Below are 22178 nucleotides of genomic sequence, written 5' to 3'. Positions count from 1 at the left end.
TTACCCTAGTATGCCAAACATAGCCTGTGTGACACAAATGGCTGGTGACATTAACTAGATAAGATAACTGAACCGAGCTTAAATAATCCAGATGGCTCATAAACCTCACAAAGATACTCATGCCAGAATGCAGTGCTCAAAATCCTGCTTTGTCTTTAACAAGAAAACAATTATAGCTTATTGTTTAAATCAGAGAGGAGGCCCCTGACCCAACACAAATTAAACTAGTCCACAAGTCAACAGCACTTACTTGGAGAGCGAAACGCCCCCTGCTTTCCCAATGAGATCCTCGTGGTGCAGGACTGCATCATTCCAAGGAATGTTCAGGAATTTCAGAAGCGTTCTCATCCACTTTTCCGGGTGCAGGACGAGCTGTTCGTAGTGCACTGGCAGACACTTGTCCGCTGCCTCCAGACACTGAGTGTACATTGTCTCTATGGCCCGGTTCCACTTTGTCAGGCAGTCCCGATAGCTGTTCAAGTCAAACCCAGCGATGGTGACTTTACGGGAGATCATGGAGTGGACGGAGGCCCTGCCGTCACGGATCATGAGGATGAACTTAGCGTGAGGAAAGATCTTAGCCAGATAAGTGAGTGATTTAAGAGCAAATGGGTCTTTATTACACAGGTGGTTGGCCGGTTCCCCGTGTTTTACGATGATTTCCAGAAGGAAAGCCTGCATGGCTGAGTCCAGGACCTCGTCTGTAACTCCAGCTTCGTCTAGCCGCATTTTCTCCCGGCCGGAGCGGCTCCACATCTGCTTCATGGCCAGAATGCGAGGGATGACACGGGTTTCTTCTCCACAGCGCACATCAGGATGAGCATCCAGCATGGCCCGCATAAGAGTGGTGCCGCTGCGAGGGACGCCACCGATAAATATAAGAGGCATGTCTTTATTGTAGATGAAGGGGGTACTGAGGTTCTGGCCCGTGCGCAGGGTGGTGCGCAGGCTACTCACCACCGGCTGGCTGCGCTCCTCTATCCGGTGGTGGCACTCCATGGCGTGCCGACCCAGGTAGAAGACCGTGACGGAGCTGATGACCAGGCAGGCCACCAGTAAGTTCTGCTTCAGCTTGCCGATCATCTCGAGGGCAAGCTGGAGGCCCGGTTGAGGAGCCAGGGGTGGAGTGAGACGGGGAAGAAGCAGAAAAAGGGAAGGTGAGGTTGTGGTGAACGCCCAATACTCAGGACTGGCCGTGACGGAGCGAGTGGAGGCTGGGATCTGCTGTACGCAGCTCTCGTCGAGTACCTGAATCCATCAGGCCTGAAACACAACAGAACAGATATGATTACAGCATGTGAGGGTCAATGACAAATAATAAGAGTGTCCGTTTATAAAGGTAATGAATTTTTATTGAAATGAGCTCTTTGTATTTATGTGGGTTTCATGGGGTTTAAAAAAAATGGTTTTCAACATGTTCAAGTATGTAGCGTAACCAGTAAAACATAAAAATATGATTTCCTTACACCTTGAGCACATACATGGGTACGGAAAGTATTCAGACCCCCTTAAATTTTTCACTCTTTGTTATATTGCAGCCATTTGCTAAAATCATTTAAGGTTATTTTTTTTTTCCCTCATTAATGTACACACAGCACCCCATATTGACAGAAAAACACAGAATTGTTGACATTTTTGCAGATTTATTAAAAAAGAAAAACTGAAATATCACATGGTCCTAGGTATTCAGACCCTTTGCTGTGACACTCATATATTTAACTCAGGTGCTGTCCATTTCTTCTGATCATCCTTGAGATGGTTCTACACCTTCATTTGAGTCCAGCTGTGTTTGATTATACTGACTGGACTTGATTAGGAAAGCCACACACCTGTCTATATAAGACCTTACAGCTCACAGTGCATGTCAGAGCAAATGAGAATCATGAGGTCAAAGGAACTGCCTGAAGAGCTCAGAGACAGAATTGTGGCAAGGCACAGATCTGGCCAAGGTTACAAAAAAAATTCTGCTGCACTTAAGGTTCCTAAGAGCACAGTGGCCTCCATAATCCTTAAATGGATGACGTTTGGGACGATCAGAACCCTTCTTAGAGCTGGCCGTCCGGCCAAACTGAGCTATCGGGGGAGAAGAGCCTTGGTGAGAGAGGTAAAGAAGAACCCAAAGATCACTGTGGCTGAGCTCCAGAGATCCAGTCGGGAGATGGGAGAAAGTGAACCATCACTGCAGCCCTCCACCAGTCGGGGCTTTATGGCCTCAGTGCAAGACACAAAAAAACACCTGAAGGACTCCAAGATGGTGAGAAATCAGATTCTCTAGTCTGATGAGACCAAGATAGAACTTTTTGGCCTTAATTCTAAGCAGTATGTGTGGAGAAAACCAGGCACTGCTCATCACCTGTCCAATACAGTCCCAACAGTGAAGCATGGTGGTTGCAGCATCATGCTGTGGGGGTGTTTTTCAGCTGCAGGGACAGGACGACTGGTTGCAATCGAGGGAAAGATGAATGCGGCCAAGTACAGGGATATCCTGGACGAAAACCTTCTCCAGAGTGCTCAGGACCTCAGACTGGGCCGAAGGTTTACCTTCCAACAAGACAATGACCCTAAGCACACAGCTAAAATAACGAAGGAGTGGCTTCACAACAACTCCGTGACTGTTCTTGAATGGCCCAGCCAGAGCCCTGACTTAAACCCAATTGAGCATCTCTGGAGAGACCTAAAAATGGCTGTCCACCAACGTTTACCATCCAACCTGACAGAACTGGAGAGGATCTGCAAGGAGGAATGGCAGAGGATCCCCAAATCCAGGTGTGAAAAACTTGTTGCATCTTTCCCAAAAAGACTCATGGCTGTATTAGATCAAAAGGGTGCTTCTACTAAATACTGAGCAAAGGGTCTGAATACTTAGGACCATGTGATATTTCAGTTTTTCTTTTTTAATAAATCTGCAAAAATGTCAACAATTCTGTGTTTTTCTGTCAATATGGGGTGCTGTGTGTACATTGAGGAAAAAAAATTAACCTAAATGATTTTAGCAAATGGCTGCAATATAACAAAGAGTGAAAAATTTAAGGGGGTCTGAATACTTTCTGTAAACACTGTATGATTGCACACATCCATTAATAATTTTGTGTTTAAGGTATTTTTTATAGTATGTTTAGGTATTTTTATAGCATTATAAGTATTTTTAAGTTAAATAATTTAATAAATATTTGTATGGTTTTGGGGAGTCACACCAAATGACAACTAAGTTGTCTTGTCATGAAAAGGTCAAATTAGTTTACTTCATATAAATTGTATATAAATTTTAATTTATTAAATATATTTTAAATTAAAATGAATATATTGACCAATATGCACAGTCAGATGAGTCTACTCATCTGTTTGTTTTTTTTCAAATAATAAAGCACTTTTCAATAAAGGTTTCAATTTATTGATTTTATTTTACCATCAAGTAAAACATAAAAATATATTTTCTTTACACCTTGAACACACATGATTGCAAATTAGGTATTTACAGTAGTATTTACAGTATTTAAAGTATTTTGTTTTTTATACTTTTATAGTATTTTTTAAACAAATTATTATTTAATAAACTTGTGTTTTTTTGGGGAGTCAGACCAAATGACAACTATAGTTGTCATGAAAAGGTCAAATTTTAATGTATTAAATATTTTAAATTTAAATTAATAAATTGACCTTGATGCACAGTCAGATGAGTGTACTCAGATTTGGTTTTTCAAATAATAAAAGCACTTTTTGGTAAAAAAAAAAAAAACTACCACACTCTTCTTTAAGATATCAGGACATCACCATGATACCCAAAAATATTATAATTAATTAAAAACAAAAATGAAAGACAAGCTCATCGTAGAATAGATTTAGTCGATTAATTGTGTATATGAATTGCATTTTAATTGTATTTTTTAGAAATTGCACTGCAAAAAATATAAACGAATACTACTAGCTACCCTGTTCAACAAAAAAAAAAAATCTAATAAATAAAAAAGTTATATATATATATATATAGATAGCAAGGACAAAAAAGTATCAGACTTCAACATATTGGACGATAAGCACAATTGGATTTTGGAGAGTGACACTTGCGAGATATAGTAGTCTGAAATAAGAGACAGATCTGGTCGGATATCTTAAGATTGACTCATGTTTCCTCCCACTCTAAATGTACAGAGATCACATCTCCAGCAGCTACAAAATGTATGACCTTGCAGTCTTTAATTTGCACAGTGTGCTACACAACCTTAAGGAGTGGGTGGCCAACTCAACACAAGTAGCAAGCATAAAACTTGACCACACTGTTCTGGCTCTGACACATTGGGTTTGTTACAAGGTTTTCCTGTGCTATTCTCTGACCAAAGTGCCGATCAGTGTAGCACATGTTGGCCTGTGTCAGCACAGCGCTTAAACACACTAGTAGAGGAGAAACGGCAAGGGAGAATCCCTGGAGATCGTGATGTTAACTTTATTTTTATACTTCAAGTACATTTCAAGAAATCTGCCTGTGCCTGGTCTTGTGAGCCACTGCCATTTGGTTACTAAGGTGTTCTGAATATGTTGCTAAGCAGTTGATAAGCTAGGTGGTTGCTTTAGCATTAGGGATGCACAATAAAATACACAAATATATTTTTTCAGTCAATACTGTATTTTTTTAAATAAATTATATAATGATAATAATAATAATAATATAAAACATTATTTATATGGATAGATAGGATAAAATTATATATATATATATATATATATATATATATATATATATATATATAAATACAATGGTTCATTTTTAATTATTTAGCATATTCTTTCTTTATTTAGACAAAATATTGCAACATTTTAATATTGGTTATGGGAGCAGGTTATGGGAGTTTTTATTAGTATAATTACCTAAAGCTAAAATTAAAACTATTAAAAACATTTAATTGCAAATTAAAATAAAGTTGAAAAATGTTTAATATTTGAGTAAAAAAAAAAGAAAAAAAAAAAAAAAAAGGTACAATAAAAAAATTGGAATAACTGAAATAAGTTTAAAGGTGCAATAGGTGATTGTCTTCAGAAACATTTTTTGTTATTCTGGTTGAAAGTCTCCTCACATCCTGATAGCAATCATTAAGTTAAGTGGTCTAAATATATTTATCTTTATTTATACATTCTGTGGAAGGTGTAGGACCAAGAAATGTTCGTCCAATCAAAACGCTCGGTCCGAGCGTTTTAATTGGCTTTCCTATCTGCCTGTCAGCATATGTGTTTGCATACCTCTGCACACCCTGTTTGATACAATAACCCAATCTTCCTTCCTGGTGTTGTAGTACTTTTACTAACCGTGCTATAAAGTTCTCTCACCGGTGAATGACATGTTGTAGCCCAGCGATTCCCAATTCCAGTCCTCGCGCCCCCCGCTCTGCATATTTTGCATGTCTCGCTTAGTTAACACACTCGGTTCAGATAACCAGCTCGTTAGAAGAGAGCTACGTGCATGAACTGTGTTCTGATTGACATGTTCCCTACACAGTGTCCATTGCTCCCCACTCCCTGAGAAGGGGAAATCCGTTTAAGTTTATTTCACTTCGGAACATTTACGCTGTGCGTCTTCACACACAGACGAAACTTACTAGAGAAGTGTAAAGTGTGACTGTGCCATAATATACCTCTATAAATAAATAAATACAATTTAAATTCATGTCTCATACACTTTAATGCCCTTTGTATGGAACATAGACGCTTGCTTTGAACTGGAATCATGGCGAAATATCTGGTGATGTCCACTTCGCAGGGCACTTATGACTTACGGTCGAACAGAACAACCGTCAGACGTGATAAGATATACATATGAAATGTGCAGAGTGGGGAGGGCGTGAGGACTGTAATTGGAAACCGTTGATGTAGCCTATTGTAGTAATTTAATGTTGTCTCTGGTATTCTGCTCTTTGAGCGTATGTGCGTTCAGGGGGCGTGGCTTTGGACGGCGATTGCAGGGAGGGTGGGAAGTTCGCTTTCAGTGCTATCAGGCAAAGTTAGCATTTTCCGAGATCTCCTATTGCACCTTTAAGTTGAAGCATAAAAAAAATTATTAAATATCAACATTAAAGTAAATCATTATAAATAAGTAAATAAATTCAACTGAAAATTATAACCTTCCTACTCTTGATATCTTAGCTGATACAATATGTTTACAGTATAATGGCATTTCAAACCAATATCATAATATTTATCAAAGTTTTTGTTTGGCCACATCATGTAGGTCTTAACAAGCTCCAATTGTGTCTTGGCACTGCTTTGGTAACTTCCAAGTGGTAGTGAAACATTGGCCTTTAGCGCAAAATTGATCTTGTCAATAAGCTGCAATTGTTGTTTTGCTTTTTTTTAATTCAAGCTCTTTTAACTGCTAAACCTAAAATCTGTCAAATACAAAAATGGCCTCCAATAGCTAATATCAATATTCCAAAGACTAATATTTTAAACAAGGTCACCTGTAGTGTTCATTACATTACTTACAGATTTCGGCAAAGGAACAAAAGGTGTGTGGAGGCATTAAGCCATTTGGCTCAGAACAGTCCCACAAGACCCTCTCAAGCCATTCGAAGGAGGTTACCCACAATGACCCACCTGGGAACCCAGCCAATAAAGTTTCTTGAGACACCTGAGCCTGGTACTTCTGGGAATTTATTCCAGGATGCTGGTGATGGTAAAGTGACCCTTAATTGACACAGCTCTTCATCTCTGTCCACATAAAGGAGATTATGTGCGATCACCATTATTCATTACGTCAAGAATTAAAAAGGGCCAATATTGCATTACCTTACATCATATGATGAGAATCTCCAACACTGAGGGACTGAAATACTTACACGCAGACACTTATGCACGCAGACAGATTGGCATTAGGGAATCTACTAAGGTGGCAGGGAACAAATATTGATCACCAAGACTGTGGTTTCCCTTATAAAACGGATAGTTCCCGTCCTGGATCCTGATTGGCCAATACAGAGCTCCACTGTGCTGCTTAAACACATACAAAAAAAACAAACTAATTTCACCACTAGATGGCGGGCCAGAGCATAGTCAAAGGATAATTTAAGATATTAATTGATGAAAAATGCAACCAGAATTGCCTGTGACTGACTGTTCCAGTGTATTTTGTAACTGGTAGTGAGTGGTTACTCTGTGTAAAATCCTGCAACAGTCATTAACAAAAAGCGGTGTCCGATCAGAGTATGTGAGCGGAGTGGAGCGTCAACAATTTCCCCTCCGCGCTCCAAGCATTTAATAATCACTCCACTCCGCGCCCACTGAGATCAGAAACACCGCTCCGCATCTGAAGTATTTTATTATGTCTGAAATATCACAGTTCTATGGAAGCCCGTTTCCGCTACTGAATAAATTTTTTTTAAAAAAGGTTATTGCGACTTCTCACAATTCTGACTTTTTTTCCCACAGAATTGTAAGATATAAAAACTCGCAATTCTGACTTTTTTCTCAGAATTTGTAAGATATAAACTTGCAATTGCGAGTTATAAAGTCAGAATTGCGAGTTAAAGTCCAGTTTTGAGGGGGGAAAAAAGACTGATATATACATATAAAGTCCCCTATATGTTTAGAAATTAATACCAACGCTTCGTCAGCTGCAAAGTAAGTATCATGTGTTTGTTTTCCAAATTGCCTTTCTGAAAGAGCTGCTTGGCACTCTGTAAGGCTAATTGCTAAAGCTATGAGTGTTTTCACTGACGCTGTTGCGTATGAAAGGAAGGGAGTCGATCGTTTGCAGTTGTCGAGCTCATAATCAGAAGTGGGACTTATAAAGTTTGTGATAGCATGAGACAGCAATGTTGTTATTTTTATCCCACCGTGCTCCCCGTCTGTGTAATTCATAAACGTGAATTTATTATGCACAATATCATCAGATGACTGACTTTGAAACCGAGTAGTTTTCTGTAAAGATAACAGGCTTGTATTAATAGAGGAATGTTTATTTGCAAAGGCTAGCACTGCTAATGCATGAGCTGGAGCTCTTGAAGCTCCGCCCTCTTCTCCGGGAGCAACAGCTCATTTGAATTTAAAGCAACACACTCAAATCAGCGCGTTTTATATCTGTGGGGTATATTGAGCTTAAACTTCACATATACGCTCTGGGGACATCAGAGACTTATTTTACATCTTGTAAAAAGGGGCATAATAGGTCCTCATAAAAAATCCGCTCCTCGCTTCATTCAAAATCACACCGCTCCACTCACGCTCCGCTCCGCTCACATACTCTGATTGTGAGTAACTGTTGCGGTCATGACAGATCTATTTCAGAACCAGCCACTATCAAAATAATCTGGGTACGGGCGTGGGCCAGATATTATTGCTGGCGGGCCACTTTTGGGCCACAACCGCTTGTTGCCAACCATTGCACTATAGAGTAACAGCTGATGTGAAACACCTTTCAATCTGCTGTGCTTTTAGCACTGTGACACTTGAACTGGATGGCAACAGAATATGTTTAATAATACAACATTTTAATGATTGTTCTTGTGGTCCCGAAATAAAAGGGGGCAATCGTGGCCTAAGGGTAAGAGAGTCGGACTTGTAATCCGAAGGTCGCAAGTTCGAGTCTCAGGTCCGGCAGGAATAGGCCCTTTTCACATGACGTCACACAACTTCCATTCTGACGCGAAGCAGGGTATTCTTACTTCTGCCAGCACAGGAAAGCGCTATCACTACCAGCATGGAGTTCACCCAGACGCTTGTACATCTGCCAAAAATATGGTTAGAGGATGACTGCCTCTGTCTACTGTCATCCTTATTCAAGGCGAGGCGTCTGGCATCTCAAACAATTTACCGAATACCAGTCGGCGAGATTTCCTGTTTGAGGTCGAGGAAGGAGTTGAAAATGCAGCACTGAAGTCATACTTTCTGATTCCCGCCACTCTGGCACAATGTTTACTGTCTTTATTGCAGTTAGATGAAGTTGGTATATAAATATAGATATATTTGTCAAATAAAAGTATGCAAATAGGAAAGTCATAGGCTTGTTCCGGTCTGGATATTCTCAGTAGGCTAGTATATTTCAAAATTTGGAAGATCGCGATTCAGATCGTGGATCATGATTTTACATTATAAGTTTGTGATGTGATATTTTGGGAAGACTGACCACCCCTAATGAATTGGTATAGAAACTAATTTTTAGTTTAAATTTTATTTAGTGTAATTCGCAAGATGCTGCAAAAGTGCTAAGCGCACAGTTAAAAACGACAATCTAGAAAAAACAGTGCAGTGGATTGCAAAAAGGTGAGAATCAGCACTGTAAAAGTTTTTGGACGTCAGAACTCAATTTTATGCCGACTTGCAGCACTCAAAATTTTCAGTTGGTTCAACTAAAGTACCAATGTTAAAATACATTAAGTTTCTAATGAAACATTTGTCATTTTATTTGAAAGTAATTCAACATTTCCACAACAACATCATTTCCACAACATCACAAATGACGCTTTGCGTTTAGCAGCAATATGTGATGGAAATTTAAGCTAACAATTAACCTGTCCTAAATGCATGACATGATGCAAAATATTTTTTTTTTTAACCAGGCATACCAACTTAACCGTTAATATATTTCAAATTCTTAACGTCATTCATCATCTATAAACCACTGACTATCTTTCCTTCTGTATCACTCACAGAAATAAAACTGCTGTGACAAGCAAACACTGAAATCAATGTTGATGTTATCGGTGACGTCTATCTTACAGCATTAATCATACACTCACATAAACGTCAGAGTCGCCCTCATTAAACCATGACATCCTATGAACATCAGCCGCCTCTGATAAGTGCAAGGAACTTAAAGCTCTCTTTCAAGGTCTGCGCAGAGTTACTTTGATGGAGAGGAGCCTCGCTCGTGATGGATTTCTTGGCTGCAGGCTGTTAGTGCTGACAGATGGTAAACAGAAATTCCACACCCAGAATTCTCAGTGTAATGGATGAGGCTCTCCACAGGAGGAAGCCATGTTGTTCAGGAACATCTTCCCTGAAATGTGTCGCACAATGAGTCACGGTTTCATCCTCTTCCCTGTCTGCTTTAAGTTCAAGCTCACTTATAAAACGTTCATATGCTAGAAACCCACTCCAGTTTATTCCACAGAGGAGAAACGGATCTCACACAAAGCTGAGTGGGATGTTCAGACTTGTAAAGCTAATGAGAAGGCTACATTACTGATCAGATAGAAAAGACTGAACAAATGGAAGGCATGGATGTTTACTCAGTCATTAACAGACATTTAAAAGCCAGCATCAATTGGATGTAAATCTCTCCACTCCAGCGAGGAACAACCTCTTAGCTGATTTACTATTGTGGTTAAGCGATGTTTGGTCTCGCGTTTCACATTCGTGAATGAGAAATCAAGAAGGTGTTGGTATGAAATTAATCGAGCTTCCACACTTCTGTTACGGATATCCTCGTCTGGATTTGACATTGATCTGTTTGGGAATCCTCCACTGGTCTGAGCTGAAACCAGACCACAGCATCACTTAATAAGAAGAAGAGCCTGAGAAGCGTTTCTTTAACAAGGCATGAAGGGTTTCTCACTCTTCTTTATTTTCTGGAATGAAGAATGCATCATTGCTTTTGGTTCATTCTTGCCTTGGTTACTCCTTACTGATGTACATCACTAGCCCAAGTTCTTCCAAAAATATTCTGAAAAAAATCTATTACTGTTTTCACAAAAAATATTAAACGACAATTGTTTTCAACACTGATACAGTAAAAAGAAAATCAGGATATTAGAAAAATTTCTAAAGGATCACACTGCTGAAAATTCAGCTTTGCCATCACAGGAATAAGAATAAGAATAGCCTATATTAAAACAGAAAACAGACAGGCTTTAAATTGTAATAATGTTTCACAACTGTTTTACTGTATGTTTGATCAAATAAATGTAGCCTTGGTGAACATAAGAAACTTCAATCAAAACAATAAAAATAAATAAATATCTTACTAACCCCAAACTTTTGAACCATGGTCTATATCACTTATATTAGAGATTTAAATTAATTTAATACATTTTATTTAATTGTAAGTTTTTAGTATTTTAGTTTTATTTTATTTATCATTTTCATCCGTAACATGAAAATAATTACAAGCTTATCGGTATTGCCCACAATTTTAATATCAGTGCATCCCCTTTTTTTTTTTTCTCTCATTTTAAAATCACCATAAAATCTAAATTTACAACTCTTATTTTTTATGGAACACTGCTGTATTTATTACAAATGATTTATCCATGCACATAATTTTAATTAATGTGCCCTCATAATCTTTTATCAAAATAACGTCCCCTCTCTCTTGCTACAACATCTCTTCTCTTCTCAGATGATGTGTTTACCAGCGCAAGGGCGGGACAAACTGTCACTTACGTGAGATTGCAGCATTAAAAAAAAACAACTACAATTCAATCAATACCCATTTGGACAAAGAACTTCTTCCCTACTTTTTCCAAGAAGGTAATTTGTTCAAAAAGGTGTTTCTGACCTGAAATCACAATTTCTGTTTCATGAAGGCTTTAAAACCAAAGACTGGATGTTTAAAAAGCCTAAGAAAATTATATATGGGTTACTTGGGTATCACAGGAAATGCGTCTCTTAGACTAACACAGAAAAAGAAAGTCTAACAATTCAGACATGGGAAAAGATCAAACTCCGTAATCTTCCCTTTCATATAACACTGATCCTTCCTTCCAAAGGAGCTTCAATCTGGACCACTTGAACAAAACCCTTCAGAAAAGATACCTCAGAAAATGAAATCCAGCACTGGTGAATGAGCAACAGACAAAATGAGCAAGATACTTTTCATTTTAGATATGAGGGCTTCTATTCAAAAGGAGAGGAGAGAATGGGAACATTTGATGTAGAAAGCGCTTCGTGAGCAGAACCATGCAATCATTCCTGAATTTGACAGGCGTGTGATGATGGCATTTCTGAACAATTACAAAAGACACAAAAGGAGTGTTCAGGTCACGTGTCAACCGTTCCTTAACAATCACGCACATGCACCCACTATCTACCCATCTCACCTGTCAAAGCTCAATGCAACCGTTGCAGTTGCATTGAGAAAAGCTTTTAGGTAACCTTAATAAATAGAGTTAGGGTTGCACAGTGTATCCGTATTTGGAATATAATTCAGTTAATATTAAGTTTTTTTTTTATTTCTTGGCTGGTATTCTAATTTTGATTACTTTTTCCCTCACTTAAAGGGATAGTTTACCTAAAAATGACCGTTTCTGGTCCCCATTGACTTCCATAGTATTTTATCCATATTATGGAAGTCAATGGGAACCAGCAATGGTTTGGTTACCCATATTCTTCAAAATATCTTATATGTTCAAAAGAAGAAAGAACTATCACTCATGCTAATCTTTAAAAACACTAATAATTTAATAACACTGAATTTTTATTTTAAATATGTCTTACTATAAGTTAATATTGTTGTAATGCCTAGTATTTAAATTTAATTTATTTTTTAATTTATTTGCTATTATTTTTGCTTGCACAAAACTATATAGAATTTTAACATCATCTGTAACATCAAATTATATCAGAATTTTAAGGGTGCATCCATAAAATATAGCAATGTCAAAAATGTTTCACTAAAACAGTAATCATCTGATGGCCATTGGCTAAATCTAAATCTTCAATCGAAGCTGAAACAGACACTGGGATAAAGAGTGGCATTAAGGCACTTGCTAATCTGTGATGGTCTTATTTCTTGCGACCTCCAACCTCAAGTCATTACTGTAAAAACCCTTTTAAGATCGCTTTACTTCATATTAGTACATCCACATTTTGACAGCAATTTTCTACATTTTGAGAGAGGCTTTTAGGTTCTTGAATGAACTTGAATGAATCGTGCGATATTGAAGACATTTTGCAGCACATCTAAACTGATCTATGACAATGTGGACTTGAGAACCAAAGGGCCTAATATTCAGATGCTTCATCCAAGATGCCAAAAATGCGGTGTTGCAGTGCAAAAACTGATTTGAAGTGGCAAATCAATCAGATCACAAGTATAAAACCTCCAGAGTAATTTCTCCATAGTTCACATTCGGTACAAATGATAGTGCTTGAGCATCAGAATTGGCTGACAATCACAAGAGTTAAAAACATCTCAATCCCCACTGCCTTCTAGTGGCTAGATCAGAACGATCTTTACTTTTGGAAGAATCCTGAGTGATCATGCAAAGAACCACACATATTAATCAGGATTAAAAACATGACACATCATAGGCAGTTAATGCATGTTTTAGACTCTAAAGAAGAGACACAACACCATAGGAAGTTCTTTGTTGAAAGTCCATATTTCAGGTCTCTGTACACAATCATGATTGCGCAAAATGCAAGGACAGATCAATACGCAAGTGTTGCTCTTGTGAGACCAAACCACAAGAGAAGTTAGTGTTACAGCAGAAATGTTAGCAAAAAGGACTGTCAAAGTAGATTTTCAGTTTAAGTATGACAGTAATCTAACTTAAATTCAAAATGAAGCTAATATACCAATGAAATAAATAAATACCTAAATATAAAAATAGATGAAAAAAAAATCAATTAATAAATTATAATCAAATTTAATATATTTTCATGAGTTTGACCAGAAACTTAAACTTTTCCAAAGTCTATGAGACTAGACAACTTCAGGGGTCAGCCAAAACTCCGAGGAACGATCAAGAATATGCATACACACACAAATCTCTGTGCCATATATCACATTTAACAGTGTGCACATCTGTCTCTCTTAGATCAGAAAAGAAAATCAGTCAGCGGTCATTCCCATTGGACTAATGCTTGGCCAAAGCACAACCTAATTTCAGTGAAAGGTATTTCTATTGTCCAAAATAATCTTTTGAATCTCAAGAGACTGTCTGACCATAAATTATGAATTTGGCTGAAGTGACTGCCAGGCCATGGGGCTACAGACGGACTCTGTTCACAAAAACCTAAACAGAATCACTTGTCAATCATCAAATCTACTTCTGCGAGGAATAATTTTAATTTTGATACAATTAATAACATATTATTCCTGTTTATATAATCAGGACGAATAGTAATAGTGCTTAAAAGGTCGTCTCTAACTCTATATTTGAATCTTTATCTTATTTGACATGCACACATCAGGGTTTGACAGACAAAGCAGATTGATGTCTCTGACAGCTCTGCTCTAGTCCTATACTGCTCAATTCAAACGTTGGCACGTGCAAAGTCCGCATAATTTTTCCCCAGTTAAAACATACCAGGCGGTTTTTTAAAGACTCAAAAACTTAAGGTTGACTAAAACAAGGGAAAGGGTTGTTTTGGCTTTTCCGACGGAAAGTAGATTGAGATGCGGCTATAACGGACGGTAATGCAAAAACATTGTAACGCTGCAACACTTTTGGATTATGTGTAAAAAAAAACGCACCTGGTTTGGTAGATCCGTCACGACAGACGATGAGCGGGTTACACAAGAACTCTTTGTAGTCGAGGACCAACGCACAGACGCTTCAGCTGCTCCATGCACCGCTTTAAATGCGACACTGACGCTGCGCTCGCCACAACTGTATCACATCGAAGAGCGTCACCTTCACTAGGATGCCAGATACCCGTAGAGGTTTTTCTTAGTGCACTGTCGCAAACAAGTAGGCCTACGACCTGATTTTGGTGAATTGTAAAGTTGCGCAATCGCATTAGACGATTATTTTAAATATATATATTTTTTAAATATAAGTAACTGAGCTGAAAACGGTCTTTCGTGTGAAGCTTTTATCTCACACAGGCAACACGATTACTGGTTCACTGTCTGAAGAAAAATTTTAATAGCAACACTCCGATTGGTCCAGGGGCTATACCCCTCCCTCTCTGGTTGTGTTTTGCAGGAGAGCACCGTGGTCTTACAGGGTTCTTAAAGGGAAAGCGCATCTGAAACTATGACTGTGGCTTCTGGAACAAATATCACTGATATGAACAAAGTAAAATATTAAACAACTGAAATCATTTGTAGTTATATTAATAAGGGCATAATTAAAAAATATATATTTTAGAATCAAATGAATTAAATGTTCAGTATTTTCACGTTTCGAATACTTGTTTGAACTGAATGTTAAAATCTTGACACATAATGCATTTTATCTGATTAATTCATGTTCATTAGTAAATATGATCTCCCTGAGCACATGACAACTTGAAGTTTCCAAGGAAGTCCGGCTTCAAGTAACATTCTTTTTGAAGAAATTTGGAAATTCCGACATCCCGAGTTGGAATGCATGCACTATCATGCAGAATAAGTTTAATTTGACAGCCTTTACTGCACTAATAGACCATAACATCAAACACAGAGCACTCAGCTGCTCCAGAACCAAGATATTTTGAGGCCCTAAAAGCTCCCATCACCATAGTTTCTCAGCCCATGTTTCATGTTTCTTGCTAATGCTGTGGTCAAACGCACTGGAGATGTGGAGGTGATCTGACATTCTTCAAATAACGGATTTATTCAGCACACCTTTGTCTTGAATACATATTTTTTGAGAACATGTAGAAAAATAAATAGCTACAACAGAGTGTTTTAAATTTGTATATTATAATAGTATGGACAGCACTTCGGAACGGAGTCTTTTTCTCTTTTGCCTTAAAGCGAAAACATTATTGTGGTCAGATCTTTGAACTGTGGCTTTTAAAATTGAGATTAAATTATGAGTTAATTCTGATTTTTCCATATGTTCATTTCAGTAGGAAGTTCCTCATAGTTCAGGGGGTTGTGAAAAATTCTCACCATACATTTTAGTGAGATGACAATAAAAAAAAAAAATACAATTTCCCTCTGGGGGGCCGTTTTTCCTGGTCTGTAGCTCCGGCTATTCAAATATCATCTGTGAAAGATGACAAAAATATGACCGATTATGTAATGACTAACAAGCAGGTGGGTCAGACATGGCATCTTTAACAATATGTCCCTGGAGAGAGGAATGGATGGTGCTGAGAAAGCACTCCAAAGTGTGGGAACAGATGGGTCCTGAGAGAATGGCAGGAAATCACAGCCTGTGTGGTGCAACATGGAGTGTCGCCGTATGGACCTGTTCAAATCTGCAGTGGGACAGGCACCCCCGAGTGTGCACTCTTCCTATATGGCCACTGTGTAATTTGCTTCATGTGGCTGCTTGCATAAACTCACTGCATCCTAAACATATACAGCAATGACTGAATGAAACTGTGCATTAAAGAAAACCACAGTTTTACCAGTTTTAAGTTATGGGATGAGTTTAAAATGATTTATTATTCAATTAATTAAATTATTTCTATGTTAATTTTAAATGATTTTTATTGTGATTCAAGAAGCAGTGATTCTTGATTGTTGGTAATCAGAGTTTCTTTTCCCATTGATGTGCATTCTATTTTTGACCATTCACTGGAAGTCAATGAGAACTGTACCATAACATTCTTCAGAATATCTCTTTTTATGTTCCACAGGAGAAAGAAAGTGAAACAGGTATGGAGCAACATGAAGATGAGTAAATGGTGATACAATTTCTATTTTTCTGTAGACATCCCCTTAGGAATAACTTATTAATTTAAACACTTTAAAGTATTAAACCTGTATGACTTTCTTTCTTCAGTGTTGTTTAGGACAACACTGAAGAAAGTGTTAGTGTATTATAGTAAGTGTAGTATAGTAAGTATAGTAAGATAGTAAGTGTATTAACTATCAATGTATGGGTAAATCATTTAAAACGTTCTTTAAAATATCTTGTTTTGGGAGTCACGTGACGTGCTCATGAACCTAGTCGCACTTGAGTAGAGCCTCTTTTTGCTGATTTTTTCTCTTTTGTTTTAAGTTGTATTCATTGGTTGTGCTTTACCTTATAGCATGCAGTCGTAAACAGCAGGAGTTGTCTCCGTCGGCTTCTCCGATTAAGAAGAAATCCAAGTCACCGAATTTAAGCGATATGATGACAAGATGGTGAACACTGTTACACACTTTGAGGACATTCTAAGAACCGACGGCGATGCGGAACGAGTTCACTTCTCACATGTCAGTTGTTCAGTCGCTATGATCTAAACTGGATCTTCTTACAGGGGAGCAGAGAGAACAAAAGATAGTTGTTGCAGATCACGATAGGCGAGTAGCCGCGCTCGAGCAACAGGTTGTGGACTTACAGGATCGCAATAGGTGCAGCAATCTGCGTCTGGTGGATTGCCTGAAGGTTCCGAAAAGGACGTCCCTATGGGCTTTTTGAAAAGATACCGACGTGGCTGTATCTTTCACTGTTCACTTTAATGTTCACTTCTTAATGCATAGTTAATTGTGCATACAGTATTGCTTACTGATTATGATATTTTATTTGTTTTAGCTGCATTCTGTATCTTTTCTTTATTTTTTTATTTTATTTTTTTTAAATAACAATACTACCTAGTCAATATGTGACTATGGGGCCAAATGTTGGTGCTACAGTAATGTGCAGGGTTTTGTTGACACCACGGACCATATTAAGGGGTGCTGGCAGATCAAGGTTTGTTCTTAGTTTGATCTGCCATAGTTCATGGGAATGTGTTTATGTTTTTTTGAATGGTAACTGGGAGGGTGGGTGGTGGTTTAATGGTAGACTCAACTGGTTTTATTTTCAAACTTGTATTTTGTCTTATGCAGTAATTCTGTTTGATACCTATGACTGACCTTAATATTCTGAGTTGTAATATTAATGGGCTAAATGGCCCTCACAAACATACAGGTTTTCTGGATTTCTTGAGAAAGTTTGATATAGTGTTAGTTCAAGAAACCCATTTGAAAGAGGAGGATATACACAGGTGTAATAAGTTTTATGAAGTGGTATCTCACTCATCTTTGGATACTAAAACCAAGGGTGTCTTAATATTGGTCCGGAGGACTTTAAATATTACTATCTTAGATAAAGGTTGTGATACAGATGGTAGAATAACACATATAAAAACAATAGTGGAGAATAGGAATATTGTATATCTCTCAGTTTATCCCCCTTGTACTCCTGACCCTACTTTTTTCTCTGTTTTGTCAACCTATCTCTTGAAGTTTTCAGATTTTGAAATTGTATTGGCTCCAGATATGAATTCTGTAATGTCGCATATTCTAAATAGATCTGGACCAAAGGAATCACACTCTCAAGCTTTGTGTTCTGACAAATTTCAGCAGTGTAACCTCATCCTCGTTGGTGGATAGTTGACGTTTATTAAACCCTTCTGCTAAGTCTTTCACTTTCTTTTCAGCTACTCATAAATCCTATTCGCAAATTGACTATATTTGCATTTCTACTTCTTTATCTTCAGCTGTTCGTGATGCCGATATCTGTTCCTTATCTTTGACCCTGACTCTTTTGCATCTTTTCTGTCCAACCTAGAGCATCTGGGTCTGGGATGGAGTTTCATAAATATGATAAAAGTTCTGTATGCCAATCCAGCAGCCACTGTTCTCACAGGTGCTGTTCGCTCTAACCCATTCTTTATACATCGAGGTACTCGTCAGGGTTGTCTGCTTTCTCCTCTGTTATTTGCCCTATCCTTGGAACCCTTAGCTGAAGCGGTCCGACAATCTGAAACTATTTCTCCCATAAATATATGGAATACTCATCATCATATTTCTTTGTTTGCTGATGATATCTTATTGTTTTTGGAGAAGCCGTCACATTCTATTCCTCGTGTATTGAATTTATTTGACCATTTTGGATCTCTCTCTGGGTTTAAAATGAATTGGAGTAAGTCATGTTTACTTCCCCTCAATTTTAAAATGTATTCCATGTCCCTTTCTATATCTATTCCATTGGTTCAAGTCTTTAAGTACTTGGAGATAGATGTTTCTCCTTCCCTGCAGGAAATCGTTTTAAAAAACTATAATGGTATTCTAGCCAAAGTATCCTCAGATTTGGAAAATTGGTCTCGTCTTCCTACTTCTTTTCAGGCCCATATATCGGTGATTAAAATTAATGTTCTCCTACGTATTAATTTATTTTCTTGCATGATTCCTCTCGCTCCACCGGTTGGCTACTGGAATAAACTAGATGCATGTGTTTCACGGTATATATGGGATGGGAAATGTCCTCGTATTAAACTGACTACCTTACAATGATGTAGATTATATGGAGGTCTGTCTTTCCCTAATTTTAGACTGTATGCTCAAGCCTTTTCCCTCCGCCCTTTAGCAGTTTGGTTTGATCCTGACGCTTCTGTGTCTTGGAGAGCAATTGAGGAATCTATTGTTTATCCGTATAAATTGAAGCATCTTGTTTTTTCGGGAGTTCTGCTTAGGCAGTGTAATTCTCGGTTTGGTCCCATTGTAACCCATCTCCTCTCCACATGGAGGGATGTTGAAAGATGTTCACAACTAGTTACAAAATGGCATAGGCATTCACCTATTTTCCACAATAATAACCTTTTGTCAGGCAGTACTCCATTTCATTGTCCGCAATGGACTCGTAATAAAGTAAACACTCTGGGAGATATGATGATAGTGGTTTAAAATCTTTCCAGAATCTTAAAACTCAATATAATCTGCCAGGCACCTCCTTTTTTATGTATTTGTGCATTAGATCGGCCCTACGGGCATATGGGGTGCCTTGGAATCCCCCTCCTCTGCTTCAGTCATCTATCTCTTTCTTCTTGAGCATTCATACAAACCTTTATCTATTACAACTGTTTGGGCTAAGGATCTTATTGAGGATGTGCATGTTTTATTTTCCGATCAGGTATGGGGTATGTTTAAATTGTCTTCTAAAAACCCTAATCACCAAATAATTCATTGGAAATTGCTGCATAGGGTTTACTTGACTCCAATGAAAAGTTTTTATATGAATCTGTCGTCTTCTCCTAAGTTTAATCTCTGTTCCCAAGGAGTTTTAGGCACATTTTTAAAATCTTTTTTGGGGAGTGCCCCTCTCTCTCACCTTTTTGGACCCAGCTCTCACAGGACCTATCATATTTGTTGGGTACTGAGATCTGACTCCGCGCCATTTTTTCATGAATGACTTTTGGAACTTCATCTTGTCCGTCCAACAAAGATCTTTACTGTTAGCTGCTCTCACAGCATCAAAAAAAATGCTAGTCAACCGTTGGAATCCTCCTCACACAATAGACAGAAGAACCTGGACTGTGTATTTGTTGGAAATTATCTCAATGGAACTCTCTACTTCTCGTATACATGGATCTAACGTGAAAACTGTAAATTCATGGAATTCAGCTTTTAATGTTGTCTTCTTTTCTAAAATCTTTGTAAAAATTATTTTATTGTTATTTGTTTACCTATTAATATTAATTAATGTGTTTATTATTTATTTTTTGAGTCTACCAAGGGGTGGGTTTTAAATTTGTACAGCTGCTTTTTTTGTACTACTGTTCCACAAAATAAAACTTAAACACTTAACAAAAAAAATATATATATCTTGTTTTGTTTATCATAGATCAAGTCTTAATAGATTTGGCTGAGAGTAAGTAAATGATGACAGAGTTTTAATTTTTGGGTGAACTCCCAAAGTTTCCATTCAAGAGTAACGTTCCCATAATGACTGCAAAATGATTAAATGGATTGTTCCTTACAATTTGCATAACCCAAAAATAAATAACTTCAAAAACTGGATGTTTTAAAACTTCAGAGCGGAAATAACTTTATAGGAACGTTAGCAAAATGTTCTTATATATTTTGCTATCCTTTAAAGCTGCATTTCCAGAACCTCAAAATAATCCTTAAAAAGTCCAACTTGACCATTAAATCTAAATTACTGTGTTAACTGTTGTCAGAGAAACAAAAACACTGACTGCGGCTTAAGAAGTTGAATCATACACGCACAGCTCTTCTGTTAGGTCTGATCTTACCAGCAGTGCTTGGAATCCACAGTGCCATAGAGATCCTCAGTCATACCAGTGAACACGTTAAAAACACAAGCACACAGCCTTGTTCTGAATTAAAACCATTCAGCTGCCTATTGAGGTATCCAAAGAAGTTTTGATGCAATAATGAAGCTGGTTGGCTCTCATTTACCAAGAAGCACTGAGAGAAAAGGATCATGTGTCTGCAGACAGTTAGCTTCAGGTTAGAATCAATACTTTATTGGAAACACATGTTTTAAGAAACCACGAAATTTAAAGTATTTGGAACTATTTGGAAGGACACTGTGTATAAAGTAAGAATACAAAAGACTTTGGTTATTTGTGATGTGCAACGTAATATCTGCGACAAAAGATGGATGTCTGGATGAATGTGCATGCGTGAGCTCTCTGTCCTCGTCCTCCTCTCCTGCAATCAAATTCTTAATCAGTCACACAGTGTCTGGCTTGATTAGGTAAAAGCCTTCAAGCTCTGCCAAATCCAGAAAATTGGGGGACAAAGGGGAGGGTGATGGAGTGCTTGGCCCAGATATCTCGTCTGTTCATTCTCAAGGGTACCCACAAAAACTAAACCACTCCACAGCTTTCTGTATTTCACCATCAATTGTTTGATTAAACTACCATCTCACTTTGTACAAGCACACAGCAAAATGTACCTGGACATTTACCAGTTGTGCTTGTTGACCATTTAATTGCAAATTCATGAGCATTAATAGAGAGTTAGTCATCCAAATGCTGCTATATCTGCTTCCACTCTTCTGGGAAGGCTTTCCAGTAGACGCTGCATCACGGATACTGGGATTTGCTCCCGTTCAGACACAAGAGTATCATTAAGGTCAGACTTTGATGATAGACGAGGGGGTCTGGCTGACAGTCTGCTTTTCAATTCATCCCAGAAGTGTGTTATGGGGTTCAGGCTGGTGTTTTATGAAGACTAGTCAAGGTCTTGCATTGCCTTGCCTTATTACACAGCTAATTGCCACAAAACTAAATAAATAGACAATTAAAATTTTTTTTATTTAAAATATTATTATTCAAAATATTAGTATTTTTTATTTTTATTTTTTTATTGATTTGAGTTGAAATATTTGAACGCAAAGCCCAACCAAACACAGAGCTTCCATGTATGTTCCAAAAATGTTCCCACAATGTGAATATCGCCGACTGCAGTTACCTGGATGAGTCTGTGTTATTAGTTTTTACCGGTCGTTATTGGGGAGTAACATACCTCAGAAGGTAGTCACTGACCAATCAGAATCAAGTATCCCACAGAACCGTGTAATGATGACGTTAGCTTCAACAAAAGATCAATTTAAGAAGCTAAGCTAAATATTCATTATCCCTGCCCATTTAAA

At 37.8% G+C, this 22178-nt stretch overlaps 1 protein-coding gene across 2 annotated transcripts in view; it reads right to left on the bottom strand.

Moving 5' to 3' along the window:
• LOC306854312 (protein-tyrosine sulfotransferase 1-like) overlaps nt 1-14811 on the bottom strand; it is a 53773-nt gene extending 38962 nt beyond the window's left edge. For both annotated transcript variants that reach the window (XM_079392208.1, XM_079392209.1), the window contains exons 1-2: nt 14405-14811; nt 251-1263 (exon numbers count right to left, since the gene is read on the bottom strand). In XM_079392208.1, the coding sequence (XP_079248334.1) occupies nt 251-1083 (833 nt within the window). In that variant the 5' untranslated portion in view covers nt 1084-1263; nt 14405-14811. The remainder of the gene's footprint in view (nt 1-250; nt 1264-14404) is intronic.
• Between the last annotated feature and the right edge of the window lie 7367 nt (nt 14812-22178).

This window comes from Barbus barbus, assembly GCF_936440315.1.
Source record: "Barbus barbus genome assembly, chromosome: 34".
NCBI lineage: Eukaryota > Metazoa > Chordata > Actinopteri > Cypriniformes > Cyprinidae > Barbus > Barbus barbus.
Note: the sequence above shows the minus strand (reverse complement) of the source record. Positions and strands in the feature narration are given on the sequence as shown.